Below are 25,242 nucleotides of genomic sequence, written 5' to 3' on the forward strand. Positions count from 1 at the left end.
ATGCTCCCATCGGCTGCAATATGCTGCATTAAACTCCCTTAAGTCCTGAATTAATCTCTGTTTCCGTGATTTCTTTTTAATCCATCCTGCAATTCTGCCTAGCTGACAGGCTTAACCTGCTTATTTACACTTTCACAGACCCCTGAATGGGTCTGGAGCTGCAGTTCCCTGAGGCTACACTTTTTTTGTGGCTTGGCTATCAGGCTTGAACCTAGGCTTGAAGCTGGGTCACGCAGCAGGGCGCATGCCATGCTCCATCCACTGCTTAGCTATCTTCCTGGGTACTTAGGACCAGGCAGCCTGTCCCTCATTGCCTGCTGTGCCTGGGCAGGTCACAGGCCATGGTCAGTGGTCCTGCCATACATAGACCATGACTGGCTGGCAAATTTAGCTCAGGTTCTCAGGTGTCAGCCATTGCAGCAGCTCTGAGACTGCTACACTCATGAGCTTAGGTGGGTACAGCCATACTGATTATTACTATCCTTGCCTTTTTATTTCATTTTAAATCATGTGCTCACAAAATTACTTGAGTTCTGGTAAAATTTTGTTACAACAGAATTCCACTTTTCATATTTGGGGGAAGATTTAAAGACAGCTGGTAAATTTTATTTGTTTTCAAAAAATGAAAGTAAATTTCAAAATGATTTTATTTTTTAATCCAGATTTTTAAATATTATAGTTTGCCTGAAGAGGAAAAACACCATTCTGAATTTTATTTTTACTGCTTTAAGAGATGCCATGACCATGGCAACTAATACAAAAATTCCTTAGAGCATGGTTTACAGTTTCAGAGAGTGAGTCTGGGCCCATTATGGCAGGTAGCACAGCAGCAGGCAGACAGGCATGGTACTGTAGGCGATATCTTATATAAAGAAAAAACACTGACAACTTATGCTAGAGAGGATATGGGGCAAAGGGAACACTCCTCCATTGCTGATGGGAATACAGGCACGTTGGAAATCAGTATGGCAATTTCTCAGAAAATTAGAAAACAACCTACCTCAAGACCTGGCAGAACTTTGTTTTTAAATTGTTGATGAGCTCTCACTTTTCATGCACCTTAGAACTCTAAGCCTATGGTTTCATGCGTAGGCTGAGACAGTATTCTCCCTGACACACTTTCAACGAAATTTAAAACAAACCCCAAAGTCTCCTCTTTAAGCTTGACTTCCTGCCCACTCTGTGGTCCACACAGTGAACCGAAAGCTCCCCACTTCAGTGATCATAATTCCAGGATCATTTTCTTTTAGGTGTCCTTCCAGGCGCCTAGTTCAGCAGTCTTCATCTACTTCCTGCTGACACGCATGTGCTCTGCCTGCTACCATTACATGGTTAATTTTAAAATATTGCATTTTGTCCCATTTTATAGAAGCTCAAAATAGAATTGTTAAACAGCTAGATCAAGTTCTTCATAGGTATGATTGTAATCTACAGAACAATGTTCTATAGGCACTATATCAAACAGATACCTCTTGACCTGTGTGTTTTCGTAACTTTGGAAGTTAATATTTGATTTATTTTATATCTAAATTATCACTTAACTGAGTAAACACTCAATCTCCACCTAGCAGCCTGTGAAAGCACACCATGGTATCTGAGAAGTGGACTGTGGCAGTTTTTCTGCTTCAGCTGTGCTGTGTTGGCTGTGGCTTCTGCGGCAAGGTCCTCGTGTGGCCCTGCGATATGAGTCACTGGCTGAACCTAAAGACTATTCTTGAGGAGCTTGTGCAGAGAGGGCATGGGGTGACAGTGCTGAAATTCCCCGGTATCATCGTGGATCAGATCGAAAACTCTGCACTGAACTTTGAGAATGTTCCTGTGTTGTATGGAAATGAGACTCCTGAGAAATTTCTAAACCATTTTCTGCACCTAGCTGTGGATGTCATTCCAAATTTGTCGGTTTGGCAAGCAGCAAAAACGTTGCAAGATTTATTTATTCAATTGACTGCAAATTTTGAAGAGATATGTAGGAGTGCATTGTACAACCAGACATTCATGGACAAGCTCCGGGATGCAAAATATGATGTAATGCTCATAGACCCCATCATTCCCTGTGGAGAGCTGGTGGCTGAGGTGCTTCGGGTCCCTTTTGTGAACACCCTGAGGTTCAGCATGGGATCTACCATAGAGAAATACTGTGGCCAGCTTCCAATTCCGCTCTCCTACGTACCCGTTGTCATGAGTGAACTATCAGACCGTATGACCTTCCCAGAAAGGGTGAAAAATATGATGCTGTCACTGTTTTTTGAATTTGGGCTCCCGCAATATGACTTTGCATTCTGGGATCAGTTTTACAGTGAAACACTAGGTAAGAGACTGCATCTCAAGCTGAGCTCGTTGTTAGTATTTTAAAGCTTAGGAAATGTTTAACTACAGTGAAAGGAATGCATTTTATAAACTTTGTGTCCATGTAAAACTTTACAAGTAAAAGCAATAAAGGGTTTATTGATAAGTAATTGGGGAAGTATGATGAAGCCATTTTTGCTATTCTTACCTTTGTTTATAATTGTTAGACTGCTTAATAGTACTTTGAATTTAATAGGTCATCATCATATCTAAGAAAAGGTATTCAAGGATAAAGTCAATAGTGTAGAACATGGTTTCGTTTGTCAGATAAAGACTTATAATTTGTCAGATTAATTAATTACATTTGTATCTTTTTAAAATGATAAGTCTCTTATTGGTAAACAATACACTGTTGCAAAAATAAGAAATATTTTTGTTCAGGTAATAAAATGATTATGAAATAATTTTAGGATGAGACAAAATTCAGCATAAAGTGCATTGACTCTGAATTCTATTCCACAAATACTTGCAGCTGCAAATTATTGCTCTCAAATCTATTTCATTCTCCTCTCAATTGAGGTGCCTAATATTTTATGCATCTTGCAATTGAGGTTGAATTATTGAAGATGTGGTTAAAGCATCCCTGGCAATCCAGTACATTCAAAAAATTAAATTAATATTTTTAGTATCAGCATATCCATCTGCGTGATATTTAATATTTTATTGCAATTCTAATTTTTTTAAAAAAAAATCCAGCTAAACGGAACCTGATAGGCTCAGTCTCAGACTGAGTATCAGTTTTCAAGGCAAAATTGATCATTCATTAGGAAACAGAAAGAAATTTTTAAAAATGCCTAAATGTCCTTGGTGAAGTGAAAACTTTTTAGTGTGCTTTAACCTCTGAGGAAATAAAGTCTTTTAGCCACTAATGTTTTTCCAGGTTTCTGTATTCCACAGTCCAAAGTATAAACCACTACAGCAAACTTTTCACCGTGACATTGTTTTGTGACAGTCCCCAGTGACTACACCAAGGCTTCATTCTGTTTTAGAGAATGCATTTCTCCAAACTCTCTAAGTTAGACGTTCCTGCAGCAAGTACACCCAGGGTTGCACTGTTATTTTTAATTTTAGTTGTAATTGTTATTGTATGGTGTTTGTGTAATGTGCATGTTCTAGGATATAACATGGGGGTCAGAGGACAACTTTGAGTCAGTTGCGTGGACAATGATGACAGAGAAACAACTTTTGCCTTGTGTCCATCTCAGCAGGGCCAGGGCCGGTCAATCGCAAACCTACCCTGGGTCTTACGGACAGCTCTTCCTGCCCCCGTATTCTTTAACCACCTCAGCAAATGTGTCCATAGTTTTCCTTTTGTAGAGGTGGCAGCCATGTTGGATTACTGTCCCAGATTTCAACCCACGTCTTAAGCTAAATATGACCACGGTCATGACCTCATGAAGACAGAGAACTAAAGATATATCACTGGGAAACTTTGCTGCCCTAATTATGAGTGAAGCTTAACCAACTTCTACTCAGCGGGGAGCACAATGAGCAAGGCATACCTTGGAGTCAGATTGCAAAGTTTGCCACTATTTTCCTTGAAAGTTAAAATGCTAATGGACCTTTTCTTTCTGTTGTTGTTAAAACAGTCACAGTGGTCAACCTCATTTCCCTGCCCTGGTAGGGACCCCTCTTTTTTTCACTCTTTTGAATAGCATTCTTCTGATTTCTAAATATATGTCCCTTATCTCTTGGTTAATTTGACAAGAGTATGTTTGTGATTTCTTTTTTATAAACACATTTGTTCCTAAGTAATCTAATAGGTTCAAGGGGATCTTTAGTTCACAATTAATGATGCTAAACTACACTAAAACATGAAGCTGGTCATTTTAATGCAAACCAGTAAACATTTCTATTTAAAAATTTGTCTGGACTATCACACCAGATTTTGTAAGGGAATCAAATCAATCACTGATTTGCTTTTTGTGATCATTTTATTTCCGTTGACCTAAAGTGTATCTTTACTGAGCTAAGTAATGCCTGATTCTGCACTTTTAAGAATGTTAAGCTTGTTCATGAAATATTCTTCTGTAACAATGCACATTTTAAAATGGGAAATTTTCAAGTCCTTTTTTCCCTCGTTATTACATTTACTATCTTTTTTTGGTTAGAGTTTTAGTTAACTTGAAAGTTGTTGAAGCTTTGAATATTTTAGACTTTGCTTCCATTTTTTTTAAAATCTATTTATTTATTTATTATGTATGCAGTATTCTCGATATTCTGTCTGCATGTGTGTCTACAGGCCAGACAAGGGCACCAGATCTCATTACAGATGGTTGTGAGCTACCACGTGGTTGCTGGGAACTGAACTTAGGATCTTCGGAAGGGCAGGCTGTGCTTTTAACCACTGAGCCGTCTGTAATGGAATTTATTATTATTGTTATGGAATTTACAAAGCAGTTTGAGACCTTGTATCATAGAAAGAAGAAGAGAAGGAGGAGAAAGAGAAATAGATAGAGAAGGAAGAAGGAGGAGGAAAGGGATGGGGAGAGGGAAGAAAGAAGGAATGATACAGAGAAGGAGAAAAACCAAATAGCCCAATCAGTTTGAACAGAACTTGGTAGCCCATAATATATGATATTTTTGAGCAAATATTTACTTACCTCTAAATTTTAAATTACTTTCTGTCTTAGCCAACTGAATGAATTTTACTTCTTAGTCTTAAAATGAAAATATCTCCATATACTTATCACCTTTTTGATGGGTGTTGTGATTAGTAAGGAGTGTATTTTTGGTACACAAGTGTTATACTGTTTAAACTATTTAGCAGAATTTTGTGGTCCTTTCAAGTAGCTCCTTAATGGATCTGTTAGTGAATTTGCACTGCGGTGTGCTTTAGGATTAGATTTAGCAGAACTTCTGGAACAATGCACTATATATTTATAGATTCTCCACCTTTTATCCAAAGAATGTTTCTAGATTCTCAGCCTTTTCTCCAAAGACTTGAAAACAAAGGTTCACATGTATTTGCAAAAGAAGCAAGACTGACGGTGGGCAGCATGGTTAAAGTTGCTCAAGGACCACAATTATTGTTCAGAGCTTATCAGATCGTAGAGTCTGAATTGGCCAGGTTATAAAACCTTTCCCTACAGAAGTCTGAGCTGGGCGGGCTACAAGATAAGTGGAAAGGAGCAAGGAGCGGCAGAGCAAGAAACAAGCAAAGGAGAAAGTCCGTGAGAAAATGCCCTTAAGAATCTCCACGGATATTCTATGCTGAATGATTAACTAATTCAGGGCTTCCTGCAAGGAAGGTGGACCTGCAGCTTCTGTATTAGAAGCTTTCCATTCAGAGACCTGAACATTTCTTGTTGCATAGGCAAAGAGGGAACTTAATTGCTTAATCCCAATTTAGATTACTGAATAAGGGCAAGGAGGGAAAAAGATTCTATTTTGTTTTAATTCCCAGAGAATTTAGAAAACAATGAGGACCCTAAGAGAGACATATATAGATCTAATCTGCATGGGAAGCAGAAAAAAACAAGATCTCCTGAGTAAATTGGGAGCATGAGGACCTTGGGGGAGTGTTGAAGAGGAGGGAAGAGGCAAAGGGGGAGCAAAATGTAGAGCTCAATAAAAATCAATTAAAAAAAAGAATGGAGCATGCGTGTTGTGGTGGTCTCAATGAAGATAGCCCCTATAGCCTCATGGGGAGTGGCATTATTAGAGGTGTTGCCTTATCAGAGCAGTGTGGCATTGTTGGAGTAGGTGTGGCCTTGTTGGAGGAAGTGTGTCATGTGGCTTGAGGTTTCAAAGTCTCAAGCTAGGTCTTGTGGCTCACTTTTTTCCTGCCACCTATAGATGCAGATGGCTGTAGCTTCTGACACTTTTTCTACCTGAGGGCAACTTTGGTGGTCACTGAGCTCTTGGGACGTCAAGTTTCAAACAAAGTTTAGAGCAAAGAAAGCCACTATGGCTCTCAAAGACATTCACATATTCCCATATCAATAACAGTAGCAGTCCCAGGGGTCATGGGTCAAAAGCAAACTTGCTGAGGTAACAGATTTTTTTGATAGTTTGTTATGAAAGTTTTATAGAAATGTGCTTTTCTATTCCATTCTAATTATATCATTCCATCCTATTCTTTTGTATTCTATTCTAATCACAATAGGGTCAGGTCAAAGTGAAAAGGGGAAAATAACTGAAAACTTGATCAAAAATGACAATAAATGGAATATATACAATGAAGCAAATTTGTTACTCCAGGCTGTATCAATAAATACTAAATAAAAAGTATGTTTCAAACTGTGGTCAATTACTTCCACTAGGATATTGCTGAATGATGTTATAGGCTCTCATGATTAAAGTGAAGTTTGCACCACATTAGGAACCCTTCTTGTTACAGTAGCCAAGGCAGCTAAAGGCAAGCAGCATTTATTCAGACTCAGAGTTTGTGAGTCCTGTCCATCCCAGCAGCTGCTTGCCGCTGTGTCCACGGGAACTTGAGGCTGTTTGTTCACATTTTAGCAGCTCAAAAGTGGAGAGAAGGCGACGCTGGATCTCTGCTGGCTTTATTTCATTCCCCATCTCATTCAGTTGAGTCCAACTCATGGAGTGGTTTTAGCAGCATTCACGGTGTGTCTTTTCACCTCAGTTCACCCTCGGGGAAAAGCTTCTCGGACATACCCTAAAGTGTGCCTCATTACTGCTGTAGTGCTTCTTACCCTCTTCACTTAGACAACAGAGACTCTGACATCACTTTAGGAGCTAAGTGTCGTGAACTAGGCAAAGGCCGCCACAAGATCCCTTGCTAACAGTCGTATGAAGTGAATATTTGTCCCTGTTTTTGTTGTTATTGTTGTTAATTCTTCTATGAAGCATCATTTCAGGGTAAATGAGAGAATCATTTTGGTTTTTGTTTTCTCACAATTTAGAGTTTTGTTATAATTCCTTTCTTTCTTTAATTAGATATAAAAATGTTCATGAGAGTAGCTGGTTAACAACACTCAGTATACAATATTTTTCCAGCAGTGCTGCTCCGAGTCGGTCAGTCCTACTTACTATAGGTATCTATACTAGAATTCATCTGTGAAGGTGAGAGACTCTTGTGAGTCCCATATTATAGACTTTCATTCTTCCCTATGTCTCTAGGTACACTGTAGCTGTCGAAGAAACTGCTCAAGTTTTGGTGAACTTTTGTAGATTTCTGTTTTCACATTCTGGGGGAGAACTGAAAAGAGGGCAGGTGATTTTCCTTTATTTTCCACATTGAGAATGGATTTCAAAGACAACTTTATATTTTATCTCTATTTTTAAATGGTATACTTTACTAGAAGAGAAAATACAGCTGTTTTAATTATGTTTTTATTGCTGTGAAGAGACACGATGACAAAGCCAACTTGTCAAAGAGTTCCTCGGGTGCTTCCTTACAGTTTGAGAGGGTGAATCCATGACCCCCACAGTGGGGAGCATGGTAGCAGGCCAGCATGGTGCTGGAGAGTAGCTGAGAGATTATATATCTTGAGACAACCAAGACGAGGCAGAGAGAGAGAGCTAACTCAGAATTTCAAGGCATGGGATTTGAAACTTCAAAGTCAAACCCAAGTGTCTTGCCTCCTCCAACAAAGCCACAACTCTTCATCCTTTCCAAACAGTTCCACCAACTAGGCACCAAGCATTCAAATATATGAGCCTATGGAGATTTTTCTCATTCAGAAAACCACAAACATACATCTTTAAATTTACCTAAATGAATCCTACTACAAAGCCAGAACTAGACACTCTTTCCACAAAATCAAACAACTGAAAAATTTTAAATAATATCTATTTATTTAATAATGCCTCTAGATGCCAGTTTTATAAATTTACAAGTGACATTATATACCAATGCCCTTTCCACTTTACTTCAAAATTTACATCATATCACAAACCATCTCAGGTTGTACAAGTAACTTTTATTGCTTCTATGGTAATAAATTTATTTCAAAAGACTTTGCTCACTAAGATAATAATATTAATATTTTTAGGCCACTTGTTAACTCTTTCACACACTGGGAATTGCATTTTTGATGTTTTGGGGAGTGTTTCCTATGTGAAGTCATTAACCATTGTGAAAACTATACCTGAATACTTTGATTTTGCTACCAATTTGACTGTGATATTTTATTTTATTTTTGTAATATTTTAAATGAATGTGTCCTAGGACTCTACATTAGCAAGCCAAAACTTCCAAAGAAAGATGAAAAATAATAAGGGATTACTTTTAGATTATAGATATTGGGGGTCATGGGTATCTACACATGAGTGCAGATGCCTGCAGAGCCTAGAGGCATCTGATCTCCACCAGCTAATGTTTTATATGCCTGTCAGACCACAGACAACGGTGCTAGGAAGTGAGCTTCGATGTATGTTCTCTTTACCACCGAGTACTCTCTCCAGCTACAGAAACTTGAAATTTTGATAATCCATTTCTCAACAAATATTGAGGCTGAATATAACTCTTAACGGGTCATGAATATAGTGGCAACTGATTTGCCATTCTCTTTAAGGTAAAATACTACTTTTCCACTTCATAAAGTATTCATCTTTAAAGATTTAGCTGAAGTATAAGTGCATCCTTCCCTTCCCCTGGCCAGTCCATTTCTATTCCTACTTTCCTTTCATGTCTTTGCTACAGACATCACCTCACTCTGATTGCTCAGGTTAGGAACTGAGGCAGAGCTTTGTTTTTTTTTTTTTTTTTTTTTTTTTTTTTTTTTTTTTCTTTTTCTGGTTTTTCGAGACAGGGTTTCTCTGCAGCTTTTTTAGAGCCTGTCCTGGAACTAGCTCTTGTAGACCAGGCTGGCCTCGAACTCACAGAGATCCACAGAGCTTTGTTTTGAAATCGTTGAAGAACTCTCCCTTTTCATGCATCTTAAGAACTCTAGCCCTATGGTTCCATCCTCAGGCTGAGATATTATTCTCTCTGATAAGCTTTCATCGAGACTTGAAATGAGCCCAAAGTTCTTTGAACTTAGCTTCTTCCTGCCCACTCTGTGGTCCACACAAAGAGCCAAAAGCTCCCCACTTCAGTGATCATAATTCCAACATCATTTTTCTTTAGCGTGTTCTTCCAGGCGCCTAGTTCAGCAGCTTCATCTAGCTTCCTGCTGACATGCATGTGCTATTCCTGCTACCATTACGTAATTAATTTTAAAATATTACATTTTGTTCCATTTCTAAAAAGCTCAAAATAGAATTGTTAACAACTGGGTCCAGTTCTTCATATGTATCACTCTAATCTATGGAACAATGTTCTATGGGCACTATATCACACCATTGTCTCTTGACCTGTGTGTTTTCGTAACTTTGGAAGTTAATATTTTGATTTATTTTATATATAAATTGTTACTCAACTGAGTAAATGCTCAGTCTCCACGGAGCAGCTTGGGAACACACACCATGGCATCTGGAAAGTGGACTGTGGCAGTTTTTATGCTGCAGCTTTGCTGTGTCGGCTGTGGCTCTTGCGGCAAGGTCCTCGTGTGGCCCTGTGATATGAGTCACTGGATGAACCTAAAGACTATTCTTGAGGAGCTTGTGCAGAAAGGGCATGAGGTGACAGTCCTGAAATTTCCCAATATCATCATGGATCAGCACAAACACTCTGCAATGCACTTTGAGAACATCCCTGTGTCGCAAGAGAACGACATTGCCGAGAATTATTTAAACGAGCTAGTAAATGTAGCTGTGAATGTCATTCCAAATTTGTCACTTTGGCAAGGAGCAAAAACATTGCAAAATTTCTTTATTCAACTGACTGCAGTTTTTGAAGGTCTCTGTAGGAGTGCAGTGTACAACCAGACATTCATGAACAAGCTCCAAGATGCAAAATATGACGTAGTGGTTATAGACCCCGTCATTCCCTGTGGAGAGCTGGTGGCCGAGGTGCTTCGGGTCCCTTTTGTGAACACCCTGAGGTTCAGCATGGGATCTACCATAGAGAAATACTGTGGCCAGCTTCCAATTCCGCTCTCCTACGTACCCGTTGTCATGAGTGAACTATCAGACCGTATGACCTTCCCAGAAAGGGTGAAAAATATGATGCTGTCACTGTTTTTTGAATTTGGGCTCCAGCAATATGACTTTGCATTCTGGGATCAGTTTTACAGTGAAACACTAGGTAAGAGACTGCATCTCAAGCTGAGCTCGTTGTTAGTATTTTAAAGCTTAGGAAATGTTTAACTACAGTGAAAGGAATGCATTTTATAAACTTTGTGTCCATATAAAACTCTACAAGTGAAAGACTAGTTTATTTGTAACTAATTGAGGATATAGAATGAAATCATTTTACTATTATTACCCGTTGTTTTTAATTGTTAAACTCTTTTTTTTTTTTTTTTTTTTTTTTTTTGGTTTTTCGAGACAGGGTTTCTCTGTGGCTTTGGAGCCTGTCCTGGAACTAGCTCTTGTAGACCAGGCTGGTCTCGAACTCACAGAGATCCACCTGCCTCTGCCTCCCGAGTGCTGGGATTAAAGGCGTGCGCCACCACCGCCTGGCTAAACTCTTTGATAGTACTTTGAAATGTAACAGATCATTATCAGTTTTTAAATGATGTACAGATAAATATCAATAGAATAGAACATGATTTTATTTGCCAGATAGGAAAAGACAATTAATTCCCACTCATTTTCCATATCTTTTCAAGGATGGTATGGCTCATATTGGTAAACAATATATTGTTGCTGAAGTAAGAAATATTTATGCCAGTAATAAGATGAAATATAAGCAATAATGTCAGGATGAGAATAATTCAATGTCTATTACATACCTCTAAATTTCATTCCACAAATATTTTCAATGGCAAATTATTTATCTGAAAATCTATAGCACTACATCAATTGAGGTGCCTAATATCTTAATAACTCTGCAAATAAAGGAAGTCATGAAGGCTGTGACTAAAGCATCCTTGGCCATCTAGCACAATCAAATTTAAAATAGTAACATATTTTGTATACCAACATGTCTTTCTGTTTGGTATTTAGTATATCATTTAGATTCTAGTTAAGAAAAAAAAAAACTAAATGGAAAGATAGACTCAGTCTCAGAGTAAACATCATGTTGCAAGACAAAATTAGTCATTCATTGGAAAACAGAATGAATTAAAAAATAAAGTATAAGCCTTTGGTGAGGTGAAAACTTTTACTGTGCTTTAGTCTCTGAAGAAATCAAGTCTTGTAGAGATTGATATTGTTTCCAGGTTTCTGTGTTGCACTGCCTGAGGTATATTCCAGCATTGTTTTTACCATGAAAATGCATTAGGAAGCTGTTCCCGGTGACTATGACAAATTTTCACCATTTTAATAAGGGTCATATTTCTCAAAACTCTGTACTATCAAAATTCAACACCAAACACTGCCTCGCCTTGAATTTAATTCCATAATTTACTTTAATTTAATTCCAAATATTACTTTTCAATATTTGTATGAGGCAGATGCTCCCCACTGCTCATGTGGAGGTCAGAGGACAGTTCTGGGTCAGGATAGTAAATAATGATGACAAAGCAAGGTCCTTTATCTTGGGTCCATCTCAGCAGGTCCAGGGCTGGGTTGGCTCAGACCTATTCCCTTATCTCGCAGGCAGACAGCTTCTTTCTCTTGTATTACTTAACCACCTCTTTGAAAATATGTCTATTGATCTCTTTTTAGAGAGATGGCAGCCATGTTCAATTACTGTCTCAGTTTTCAATCCATGTCTTAAATAAAATATGACCAGTGTCTTGACCTCAACTTTGGCTCAGAGAGAATTGGAACACAGGAGACCAAGATAAATTACTGTGCACCTTTGCCACAGAAATTGTGAGGGAAGCCTAACTATCTTCTACTCAGCAGGGGCTCACTGGGCAGAGGACAGGCATCTTAGTGTATGACAGTAAATTTTGCCACTATCTTCCCTGTAATTAAAAATTATGAGAGGACATTCATTTTACTTAATCTTTACAGTAGGTAGGACAATTAATTGGTTTTTCTCCTTTGGCAGCTTACATAGAACCTTCAGTACTGTGAAAGCAAGGTCTCAGAGAGGAGGATTCCAGAGCAGTTCTAGCTGGATTCCTCTACATCCTATTTCAGACTTGTACAGTCTCTTCATCAACAGGATCTTTTAGATTTCATGAGTCACTAATAGCAAAACCTTATATTGTGTCAGGTATCTCCTAATACAACACTTTGAAGGAAGTTTTCCCATTTTAGGAATTGGAATTTTTGTTAGTTTATTATTCTTGTGGGCCTTGGAATTATTATCACTCTGTGTGCTTCGTGGCATAATTGTGTGTGTGTGTGTGTGTGTGTGTGTGTGTGTGTGTGAATAAATATACTTTTGTGCATTTTTGAGTAAGCTTATGAAATAGTTTCTCTATTGCTACCACCATTCGTTGTCAGTTATTTTCTTGATCTTAGTCATTGTAATTGTGGTAGGATGAAATAAAAAAAAGTTTTAATTTTCATTTCTCATTGTTAAGGATGTTAAGCACTTTTAGAGTTATTCCTTACTTAGTTTTGTGTTTTTCTTGAAAAGTCTCTTTCTAGACCCACTAAGTTTTAATTGTTTGTTTGTTTTCCTGATACTTTACATTTGAGTTCTTTGTATATTCTAGCATCTGATGTATAGCTGTAAAATATTCTGAATCAGGTGTGGACAGCTTTATTATAATTGATCATCATGATGAAAAGGTTTCCTAAGCTGGTCTACAATTCAGGGAGTGTAATATAGAAACCTGGATAGTGAAGTCAGACTCAAAAATATGTTCTTGAGAGGGTTAAAAAATGTTTATTTTTTCTTTCTTGTTACTCAAATTCTTCCCATTCTTTTTAGTTTATGAGGTCTCCTTTGTGAATTGCAGTGCTTACTTTTCTTCACTGATTTTTATAGGATTCTTCTAGGGTTTTTTTTTTTCAAACAGCTTCAGGTTTTCTTGTCTTCACTTTTTGAGATCTTTGCTGCATTTGGAGCTGTTGTTATGCAAAGTGATAGACACTGGTTAATATCAATCTTCTCCATGAAGCATCCATCTTCCTCAACACCATTTGGTGAAGATGCTGTGTCTTTTGACATTTTTGTCAAATAGGAAGATGACTGTAGTTATGTACACTCACGTTTGTGCCTTCTACTCAGCCTTATACTTTGAATTTGATTCCGACTAAAGGTAGAAGCCCTGGTGGAATACTGCTTATGTCTTGCTACCAATGGCTTCACTCAGCCCACTTTTTTATACCATTCAAAATTTCCTTTCTAGTGGTGTCATTGCCTTCACAATGAGCTGGACTCTCCAATAATAATCAATACTGTACTAAAGTTTTCCTACAGGCCAATTGACCAACAGAGATTTCCTCTTTTCTGCTGGGTGTAGATGTGTGTCAAGTTGACCACAGGCAGACCACACAGCTGACCCCTTGTCAAGATGACAGAAAAATGTATCACTATTCATCTATAATCTTTCCTTTCACAGTCATCCCCAATATGTGATGTTAATATTAATAACACATATGAAGCATAATATAGCTTTAAAAGTTCCACAATCTTTAAAAGTTTCAACACTTGGAAATCTAAAGTCTTTTTAAAAACATAAAGTTTCTTTAAATGTCCAAAGCCTCTTATTGTGGACCCTTGTAAAATCAAAAGTAAATTACATACTTTTTAACTCCAAGAGGGAAGAATCAAGACACAGTCAAATCAAATCAAAGCAAAATCAAAATTCAACAGTGAGAAGACTCAATGGTTGTCCTCTCAGAACCACTCATGAACTTCTGGAAAGCAAGTGGCCTGTGCAGTTCTGCTTCTTCAAATCTGCCTCTGTAGTAAGGGCAGCTCGTTGTACAGGCTCAGGTCAGTTTCAGTCCACAGCTGTAGGCATCCTAAGGTACTTGTATCTCTCTTATTCTAGACTGACCCTACTATAACTCAGCTTATACCTTCACCAGTGGCCACTTCTTGCCTCTCTTGAGGGATTTCAGTCCTGCCCCAAAGTGACAAGCTCCAGCTGTTCTCCACCTAAGAAGGCATCTCTTTTCGCTTTCAAAACTAGTACCACCTGCATGACTCTTACACATTACTAAATCCAACTGTCAACACAACATGCATTCTGGGTCACCGCTGGACCGTATTTATGTTGTCCCTGAAGAAATTTGCATATCTCTGTAAGGAAAAAGAAGAAAAATGATATGCAATTAAATTCCACTTTTATAATGTGTCCCATGTTCTGTTGTTTTGCCGGGTACAGGGAATGTTTCCACTACATTGAAGTTTTTGTAGGAAAGTCTCTCTTATTGGTAAGAGGACAATGTTTGTAACCACAGTAGGCAAAATGTCTTGGCATAGCTCAGCACTAAACTGAAATATGTCCAGAAATTAGGAGGAGAGTGAGTTTATTATATGATGATTTACTTTATCACAATTTTGAAGCCATAAGTTATTCTATCAAATTTATACAATTATCCTATCAGACCAGGACATCTGCCATTTTTATGTGTCTAAGAAAGTAAGAATAAAACCTAGATATATCAGTTGTGGACAGTTTTATCATAATTAATCATCATCATAAAAAGGTTTCTTGGGATGGTCTACAGTTCAGGCAGTGTAATACAGAAACCTAGATATTTAAATCAAACTCAAAATGTGTTTTTGGTAGGTTAAAAAAGTAAGGTTATTTTTCCCTGAATATTAGCCTTCATTCTACTTTTTAATTGCTTCTCCTCTTGCCCACTGATCAACCTGTATCAGTAGGTATCTCTTCATTGACAGGATCTTAAATGGGAAGTGGCTAGGAGCTGAGACAATGAAGAAGATGGGAATGCTGTGGTAGGAAAGTCTTGCATAAGCTGTCTTATTCCAAGCAATCTTATTAAAAAGTGCAGCATCTTATATACTATTTACAGGGAATAAATGGGATGAAACTAATGGGAAGCTAATCAAACAATGGTGCACAAGAGGAGGGCAGGGTATCTCAAGACCATTACAGAGCAAGCACGCACACAAGCGCATGCATGTGAGCAGTCGCGCGCGCGCGCACACACACACACACACAAACACACACACACAAACACACACATCAGGCTTGAAACTGCTAACGATAGCCACATAATGATGGAAAGTGTTTGTTTCTCTGGATACAAGGCCACAGCTCCTTCAAAGACCTGGACTTAGGCCATTACTGGCTCTGATAGGCATATTCCTGGATTTGAGAAAGAGGTATATTCCTTCTCCTTTGATCAGGACCAAAGGAAAACCTTGGATCAGCCAACCCCTCAATAATATATCATTGACTGGATTATGAAATTATAATTACTACTTTACTACTTCCAACTCCTGGCTTCTTTTTTCCCCACAATCCTTCCTCCCCTCCTTTAAACATATAATCATGATAAGCATATTAGAGTACTGAAATTTTCATCTTAATAACTTATGTAGAAATGTGGGACATTTGTAAACTATGTTTTTATGTGTTTTAGTGTTTTCATGCATGTATGTCTGCGTGCCACATGTGTGTCTGATGCCTGTAGATGGCATCAGATTATAACCTACAGCTATAGTTACAGATGCTTATGAGCAGCCAGGTGAGTGCTGGAAACATAACCCAGGTTCTCTGTAAGAGCAGCAAAAGCTGTTGCCCACCGAGTCAAGCCTCCAGCCTCTCTATAGTGCACCTTTTCCTCAGCAAATATGACTGCTAATGTTGTTCACTCAATTTTCTGCATGTTTTAAAGGAAGACCCACCACATTCTGTGAGATTATTGGGAAAGCTGAGATTTGGCTGATGCGAACATATTGGGACTTTGAATTCCCTCGTCCATATTTACCAAATTTTGAGTTTGTGGGAGGACTGCACTGCAAACCTGCCAAGCCTTTACCTAAGGTAGGTCTATGATGGAGGGGATATTAGGAATTCTGTGATATAATAGCTGATTTCCTTCAAGGTTAATAACTTTAGTAATAGAGATATTACTCTTAGTAGCTTTACTATACCAGGGGAATTTGTGTTCCTCATCATAGGTAATCTTTGACGAAACTTGTTGGATGTTTCCAACTTTACTAAAGAATTTAGGATTAAGAACAAAAGTGGAATGATGTATTAAAAGTATCCATGTGTCTGCATTGTGGATATCACAGTAAATAGTGGAAAAGAATCACGAAGATCACCAAGGCGAATTCCTCATATGCCTGGCAGAGCTGTGAACCGGAATCTGTGCCCAACTGCTTGATAGAGAAAGATGTTTTCTTGAGAGATCTGGACAAATATATTAGAATTTAACTAGTCAGAGAAAACATGTACTGAATGCCTTCAGAATCAAGGCATCTCCGACATGATAATTAATTAGTTAATCTTAGGCAATAATAGATGTGCTGACCTTTACTGCGTGAGTAATAATCGGCAGGAAAAAAATAGAGTTGACAGTGATGAGTTTGCCTTTCAATTACATATGATAAAAAACTGAAGATTTATTATTTCACTGAAGAGAACTTTTGAGAATTCTAAAAAATGACCAGTTTGTTTGAGAGTCATCAGATTTAAGTAAAAGTAATAAAATGGGTAGACTCAAGAGATATATAGGGCCTCTATGAGTATGAAGTCAGAAGTTTTTGAAGTAAAAAAGAAAAGTGTATATCATATATTTGAAAAGTGAATGCCAGGAATGTTGAAACAAAAATCACTGAGAATAAAAGGAGACAACAGGTAAACAAAGCAGGAAAACTGTAGAGTGAAGAGACAAATATAAATTTATTGATTGGTAAGTCCTCAGGCACATAATTTTCAGAAGATTGCAGATTAAGTGTCTTTCTTTTCTGGAAAGTTCTGTATTCCTGTATAGGCTGTGGAGGGGGTATTTAAATGTAACTTTTATTTTAGTTTTATGAATATGTTTTTCTTATAGATGTCACCCAGCTTAACTAAATATCGCTGTGTAAAATTTAATGAATCAATATTTAAATGATACAGAGATGGCTTGCATGGTAAACTCCATGACACACTATTAGATTTAATTTCCTAAAGTCCCTCCATAAGGAAAACACTACAAAACTGTTTAGACATATTTCATAAGAGTAAAGGGGAACCTTCATTCCAAATTAAAGCTATCTAACAAAATAGATGCTGACCAAGTAAATGTTAATCATGGCTTTCATATTTTTTGAAATGTAGAATAAGGAAAAAATGAGGTTCACTCAAGTAAAAGTTCAATGTCATTTAGTGTGTGTGTTTGTGTGTGTGTGTGTATGTGTCTGTCTGTATGTCTGTCAATATGTGTTTCTATGTAAGTGCCTGTGTATGAGTATGTGTGTGTGTGTCTGTCTGTCAATGGGGTATTTCTATGTGTGCCTGTATTTGTGTGTTATAATATAAATATATATTTGAAAATAAGTTAAAACAATAAAATAGTATACCTGTCAATCTCAGCACTTGAGAGTTTCAGGCAGGGAATCTTGAGTCTGAGGCCAGACTGTCTCTGAAACAAAAACTAACAAAGTTATATGAAGTTCTTAAAAATCTTAATATGAGCTGAAAATAGCAGTCTTCTTCCATCCATTAATTGTAGATTTTTGGTTACAAAGGACACAGGACATATTTCTAGATAGTGGTATTCACATGTTATTCAGTGAAGAACTCAGTTCCATTCTTGCAGTGCAAACTTTTTAAAATGTGAATGTTCAAGGAAGTTTATTTTTAAATTATTCCAATTACTGTAATTATCTTTAGAATAAGGTGGGAGATAATCCACCAGGAAGACAATAAGCATTGTCCACAAATGCCATTGTGATTATAGCAGTAAATTAACCGCTATGTTTTTCTTAAGTGTGTAATTATAAAATCCTACCACTTGGTTTTGTGAAATAGAGAAGACAATACATAAATCAAAGTAGCCTTGATTGTTTGTGTAACAATCAAGAGAGAAGGTGGATCAACCTAAAATATGTTTATGTAACAGACATAATAATATTAAAATCATAGCCTAACTTCCATGGAATAATTCCGCATCTTGCAAACATCTCAGTTGCATGAGGAGTGTTAAATTTCGAAAACAACAATTCCATTTACTTGGAGAAAAGCTTCCAGGAGCCATTGTTTCTTTCTATATTGATTTAGTATCATGGTTTTACTGAATATATTTTACGTATGTTTCAGAGAGATGTCTCCTCTTTAAATGAGTAGGTAGTTCTACAAGGTGTGAGATAGAAATAATCTAAGAAGTTAAATCTTTTCAGTTTTACTAATTTCTTTCCTTTATCCCTTATGATCATGTCTGGTTTTTGAGACATGTCTTACTATGTTTCCAGGCGGGCCTGAAACTCACTATGTAAACCAGGCTTTCCTTGACTGAAGACACAGAGATCTGCCTTCCTCTGACTTAAGGCATGTGCCGCTGTTGGGTGGGACTGGCTGATGTGTGTTTTTAATAGACAGAATGTTATTTTTACAGGAAATGGAAGAATTTGTTCAGAGCTCAGGGGAACATGGTGTGGTGGTGTTTTCTCTGGGGTCAATGGTCAAAAACCTGACAGAAGACAAAGCCAATCTCATAGCCTCAGCCCTTGCCCAGATTCCTCAGAAGGTTGGTACATCCTCTTGATCCTGGGAAACAGTGAAGCTTAGGGCTGCCTACAGGGCATAGAAGACAGGGTTCTTTGAAGGTAGAAACTGCAACTTACTACTTAGGGACCATAGCTGAGACCAGCGTGCAGTAAACATTGATCGAACATGTAAGTGGTATTTGTAGTTACATTTTATCATTTGCCCACTGACTCTTAGCACGACTATGGGAAAACATGTTTTTGTAGTCTTTGATCTTTTTTTTTAATTAAAAATTTCTGCCTCCTCCCCGCCTCCCATTTACCCTCCCCTCCCCCCTCCACTCCCCCTCCCTCTCCTGTCCGAAGAGCACTAAGGGTTCCCTGCCCTGTGGGAAGTCCAAGTTCCTCCCTCCTCTTTCCAGGTCTAGGAAGGTAAACATACAAACAGGCTACCCCCCCCCCCCCCCAAAGCCAGTGTGTATAGTTAGGATCAAAATCCAGTGCCATTGTCCTTGGCTTCTCAGCAGCCCTCATTGTCGGCCATGTTCAGGGAGTCCGGTTTCATCCCGTGCTTTTTCAGTCCCAGTCCAGCTGGCCTTGGTGAGCTCTGATTAGATCAGCCCCACTATCTCGGTGAGTGGGAGCACCCCTCGCAGTCCTGACTTTCTTGCTTATGTTCTCCCTCCTTCTGCTCCCCATTTGGACCTAGGGAGCTCAGTCTGATGCACCAGTGTGTGGCTCTGTCTCTATCTCCATCCATAGCCAGATGAAGTTTCTATGGTGATATGCAAAATATTCATCAGTATGGCTATAGGATCTGGCCTTTTCCGGCTCCCTCTCCTCAGCTGCCCAAGGAACTAGCTGGGGCTATCTCCCTAGATACCTGAGAACCCCTCTAGGGTCAAGTCTCTTGCCAACCCTAAAATGGCTCCCTTAATTAAGATATATACTTCCTTGATCTTTTTTCTTTTACTGCTCTCTCATATATTATGGTCCCACCACAGTTTCCCCTCCCTCCACTGTTTCCACTCCTACCTCCCTTCTTCCCCAGATCCGTTCTTCCTCCATTTCCCTTCAGAATAAGAGGAGGCTTCTCAAGGATAACAGCTGAACATAGCACAATAAGTTATAATAAGACTAGGCACAAACCCTCAAAGAGGAAGACCCCAGACCACGTGAAATTCCATGACTTGCACTGAGTCCTAGCAAAAAGTCCAATTCACGATTTAGCAAAGTGGCTCACAAGATGTGAAACGGTACAGACAGAGCAGAGAGAGAAACCAGGTTTTAAAAGGATTATAGGTTTTTATTAGGACTTTACCAAAGTGTACTTCATCTACAAGTAGAAACCTCAAGTTATGAATTCTTTCAAAGTTGAGGAGTTTATACTTTGAAGTATAGACTTGCATTAATCAAAGAATATAATTTTCCAATTTATACTTAATGAATTTAAACAATAAAATCCAATATTTGTATACTCTATGTAGCTTTATGTTTATGTGCAAGAGAAAGTATATAAAAATGTATGAAGCATGCACTCTAACTATGCTTCTGAAAACTTGTGTGTTAAGGTCTACAGTATCCTTTAATTTTTTACTTTTTAGTTATATGAAATTTTCTTTCTCTCTGCTGAAAATATTATGTAACAAAATGTTACATTTTTAACCAAATAACTTAATCTAGTCTAGAAACGCAGAGAAACACACGTGCACACACACAGAGAGAGACAGAGACAGAGAGACAGAGACAGAGAGACAGAGAGAGACAGAGACAGAGAGAGACAGAGACAGAGAGAGAGAGACAGAGGCCAGTACTAGAGAGGAATAAAGAAGAAAGGACTGAAGCAGAAACAAAGAGAAGATGGGAGGCAAAGTCAAATAAGGAGGTTATGTGAAGAGTTAGAAAAAAGTCAAATAAATAATAAAGAAATATACCACAAACACTAAACCAAGTTATATTTTTGAAAAAAGAATCTCATTTTGAACATGATAATTAGGATCAATAGATCTTGTGAAATAAAGTTTATGGCATTCACATTCATAGTGGTTTTGATCCCAATATTCTGATTGATTAAAATTTAAATTCTTATTCCATCACCTTTTCAGTACTGAAGATACAGGTGGTAATATTATGCTTTTAGACTACTAGGAGAAGCTGTTATGAGTAGGTAGATATGAACAGCTTGACTATATCTCTCAGTTTTTACAAGCAACCCCAAATGTGCTTTCTCCTTGAGGATCATCTAATAAGTACAGGCTATCTTTGTTCTAAATAACACCATGACCAGACCACATCCTCACTGTGTGTTTTTAACCTGCAGAATCACATTTTCTTCAACAGGTTTTGTGGAGATACTCAGGCAAAAAACCAGCCACGTTAGGATCTAACACACGGCTTTTTAACTGGATTCCCCAGAATGACCTACTTGGTAAGTCCATGGGGTCAAAAGCTATGCAGTCAGAAAACCATCAGATCAGTTGACGATATTGAATCATTTATATTTTCACGTTGCAATTCTACTTTACAGACAATTATGATTAAATAATCAGCTATGAAATTAAGGGTTGCTTTGTTTTTGTTTTGCCTTGGTTCACAAAGGAGTATCCTCACTTGGGACTCTAATCGGTTTTCAGGTTTTCCATCCAAGTTCACCATTTCAGTGGTACCTTCTCAGTCAGTGAAGAAAGGGTTAGCTCTATGGAAGAAATGTCTCATGTGCCCAACCTTTGTAGGCTGTGTTTCCTTCTTGCCTTTTGTGTGAATATGATAGCTGGAAATCCATACTAATTTGTCACTCTGTTTCTCAAACAGGACATCCTAAAACCAAAGCCTTCATCACGCATGGTGGAACGAATGGGATCTATGAGGCCATTTACCATGGGATCCCTATGGTGGGAGTCCCCATATTTGCTGATCAGCCTGACAACATTGCTCACATGAAGGCCAAAGGAGCAGCCCTGAATGTAAATTTCAACACAATGACAAGTGCAGATTTACTCAGTGCCTTGAGAGCTGTCATTAATGAACCTTCGTAAGTATTACCGTTTGGAAATCCCTGTCAGCCACTGGTTAACCTTGCCATTGTTCTGGAAAATTTCCAATGTTTCATATCTTACATTATCTCATTTTCAAAGAGGAGAAAATAAAACAGTTTTCAAGAAAGGAAAATGTTTTTTCTCCTTTCCTATCTACTAAAGTTACCTCCTGAAACTGGGGAAAGTAATTGCTTTGAAGGTTGTACAAATCAATACATTTGCAAAATAGTTTATGAATAAACAAATTCACTTGTAGTTTTCATTTAAGAAATAAGTATATAAGCCCTTAGATAAAATTGTTTAAAAGACAGAATTACATGCTGAATATTATTTTTTCAAAATTAATTTATAGTGTTATTGAACATTACAATTATATATATATTAGTTATTTCTGAGTAAGTATATCATAATATTTAAGCTACTCAAGGAATATATTTCAGGAGATAATCTTCAGGCTAGGAATGTCAATGTTTCTTAGGCATGAGCTACTCTTTTATATAAATGTTAACATAGCAGTGTGATATATTAGACCAAGTTTTTAGTTATAATTTGATTCATTTATTAACTACCAGAGTGGGTACATTTTATGATATTTTAAACATTAATGCACAGAATATTTATTACAATTCATTATTAGTTTTAAAATTATTGATCCAAAAAAGAATCATAAATATTTTAGAAAGCTCATATATATTGATTTAGAAAGCTCACATATATACATATATGTATAAATAGTATATACTTTTAGACAGCTCATATAAATAGTAAATATATATATATATATACACACTAAAATGGTACTTTAAATAACCATAAGCACTTTTAGAAAGTTCATATATACACACTGCATAAAAATACTTTTAGAAACCTCATATAAATGAATTTTGGTATATATATACATATATATGATATTCAACATAAAATAACTTCATATTAACAAAAAGGCAAATAGTATATATAAGATTGCCTGGGGACATAGGGAATAGTGTTTTTATTTCATTATCTGATTCTCTAAAATAACTAAAAATTTCAACAGGGAGCTGGGGAGGGTCCTCAGTGTAAGCTCTTGCCATGAAGTATGAGAACCTGAATTCAGATCCCCTGTGTTCTAGCATTTGTCTGTAATACCTAGGTGTCTAAATGAGATGCAGAGGCACGAGAATCCCCAAAAGCACAGCAGTGCACAACAGACCCTGTCTTAGACAAGGTAGAATTTGAGGACTAACACCTAGTGATAGTGTTCTCTGACTACTTACTACATGTGCATGTACCACCCACTCACCATGTTCATTTATACATGCAGAGATAAAAAAATGCAAGAGGATACATTCTACTATATATTACACATATATAAATGATAGTTATGTTAATTATTCAGGATGTTTTAACATTTTTATGCCTGAACATTTAGTGACTAAGAGGTAAATTAAATTAATAAACAAAGGCCTTAATTGTCCTGCCTTCATATAAAAATAGAATTAAAAAAATTAGTCACAATGTTTTTTGACAAATATATGTAAATTTGAAATTTAATTTTTAAGCAGAAAACCTTATTGGAAAAGCAAATTTGTAAATATTAGTATTTTATCACCAATATAGTTTACCTAAATTTCAGCTGCATGATCCTGTGAAACTATATCTTGATTCTATTTTTGGTTCAGTGAAATAAAAAAAATACAAGACTTCTTTTTCACTTGTTCTGTTTTCTTTTTTACAATCAGCAAAGTAGAATGCATATAAGTAGTGCGTTGCTATTTCTAGTGCACCAATTGCATCCCATGAGCCTGAGGACCACTATGCCGCTTGCCCAGGTCTAAGGAAGTAAAGAGCACTGAAGCAGCTACCCACAAATCACATATCTTCTCTCATTGCCACCAATGAAATGAAACCGAATAGAATCAACTCAAGGCACAATAATTCTGACTCAAAATTGAGAAACTAAAAGAGACAACATATTTTGCCTTTTAGATATATAGATCCTAGCAATGGGTTGTTTCAAAAATGATTAAACCTTCACTCTTAAATATTTTTTTTTTTGCCAAATGACTGAGGCATCTGATTTTAGAGAGCTATGTTTATTTCCTACACAACATCCAAGTCCTTGTACTTGTACATGTCATTCTTAAATGACTGTAATGATTTTTGAATTCAGTCACACATTGCTGAGAGAGAGAAATGTTGTCTTTTGGATCACAGGTATGTAAATGTGCATGGAGGAGTAAGAGATCTCAGAACACTATAATGACTGCTTGTTTCCTGTATCTATAACACAAACTACCTAGATTCTAGTGGCCACATTATGTGCAGATGTACACACATGTATGCAGATGTCCCCTTTCTTTATCTTGGAACCTTCTTGAGCACTATAGTTCCTATGACATCACAGTTCTATCAGGAAAAGGAGACTAAAGGTTTGATACTGGATCCTACAATTTTTTTACATCTGTATTTGACCACATCGTCTAAGAACAGATTTCTTACACAACTTTTCCTTTAAACTTCTGACAGCCTCTGAAACCAACAAAGTTTCAGAAAGTATTAAGTATGTCTTAAACTTATATAGCTGATGTCTTGAATAATGTATACGATGTTTCATAAACAATCAATAAAGAGTTTATATGCGTTTACCTTTTAGTTATAAAGAAAATGCCATGAGGCTATCGAGAATTCACCATGAACAGCCTGTGAAGCCCCTGGACCGAGCTGTCTTCTGGATTGAGTTTGTCATGCGCCACAAAGGGGCCAAGCACCTGCGTGTGGCAGCCCACAATCTCAACTGGTTCCAGTATCACTCGCTGGATGTGATTGGGTTTCTCCTGGTCTGTGTTGTAACTCTGGCATTCATCATCACTAAATGCTGTTTGTTTACCTGTCGAAAACTATGTACGTCAGAAAAGAAGAAACGGAGGAACAGAAAAAAAAAGAACTAGGTCTTTCTAGCTTTGAGAAAGTCCTGAATGACAGTTATACCAGTTGTAGCCACAAGGAACTTGCATTCATCTGCTTTTATACTATTTTCAAGTATCCTGTTCTTTTTTTGACAAAATATCATGTTATGTTGTGGGAGCTCCTTCAATGTTAAATGTTTAGGTTTATGTCATCTGCTCACCCTTTTTGGTGGTCATTTAGCAGGCAGTCTTCTCATTGTCTGCTTACTGTCCTTAGATGTGAAAACTGTTCATCCTAAACATGTTCTATAGAAATCAAGTGATGACTTATAGTATGTAATTGATATATGTCACAAACCTGTCATATTATCTAAGAATGATCACAGGAATTTAGTGTGTTATGAGATCATACTTTTCTAATAAAAATGAACTTTTCTATTTTTCCAGTGTTGCAGGTATTAGAGCATGAATTCTTTTATACTTTTTGAGAATCTAT

General features: G+C 37.3%; 1 protein-coding gene across 2 annotated transcripts; it reads left to right on the forward strand.

The window, feature by feature from the left end:
• Nucleotides 1-1,576: 1,576 nt before the first annotated feature.
• LOC119812268 (UDP-glucuronosyltransferase 2A3-like) lies at nucleotides 1,577-25,187 on the forward strand. 2 transcript variants are annotated; one of them, XM_038326826.2, is made up of 7 exons: nucleotides 1,588-1,662; nucleotides 9,799-10,444; nucleotides 16,024-16,172; nucleotides 18,733-18,864; nucleotides 21,164-21,251; nucleotides 21,635-21,854; nucleotides 24,494-25,187. In XM_038326826.2, exons 1-7 carry the CDS (start codon nucleotides 1,588-1,590, stop codon nucleotides 24,786-24,788), a joined length of 1,605 nt encoding a protein of 534 aa, XP_038182754.1. In that variant the 3' UTR covers nucleotides 24,789-25,187. The 2 variants fall into 2 exon arrangements, with proteins under 2 accessions (XP_038182745.1, XP_038182754.1); XM_038326817.2 differs by lacking the exon at nucleotides 9,799-10,444 and having other exon boundaries at nucleotides 1,577-2,308.
• The last annotated feature ends 55 nt before the right edge of the window (nucleotides 25,188-25,242 follow it).

This window comes from Arvicola amphibius, chromosome 1 (assembly GCF_903992535.2).
Source record: "Arvicola amphibius chromosome 1, mArvAmp1.2, whole genome shotgun sequence".
Lineage (NCBI taxonomy): Eukaryota > Metazoa > Chordata > Mammalia > Rodentia > Cricetidae > Arvicola > Arvicola amphibius.

Bases quoted from the DNA above. Each gene is read 5' to 3' on its own strand.
- LOC119812268 (XM_038326817.2), top strand. From the start codon at position 1,588: ATGGTATCTGAGAAGTGGACTGTGGCAGTTTTTCTGCTTCAGCTGTGC. The intron at 21,252-21,634 runs GTAAGTCCATGG...TTTCTCAAACAG, and splicing joins TCCCCAGAATGACCTACTTG to GACATCCTAAAACCAAAGCC. The intron at 21,855-24,493 runs GTAAGTATTACC...TTTACCTTTTAG, and splicing joins GCTGTCATTAATGAACCTTC to TTATAAAGAAAATGCCATGA.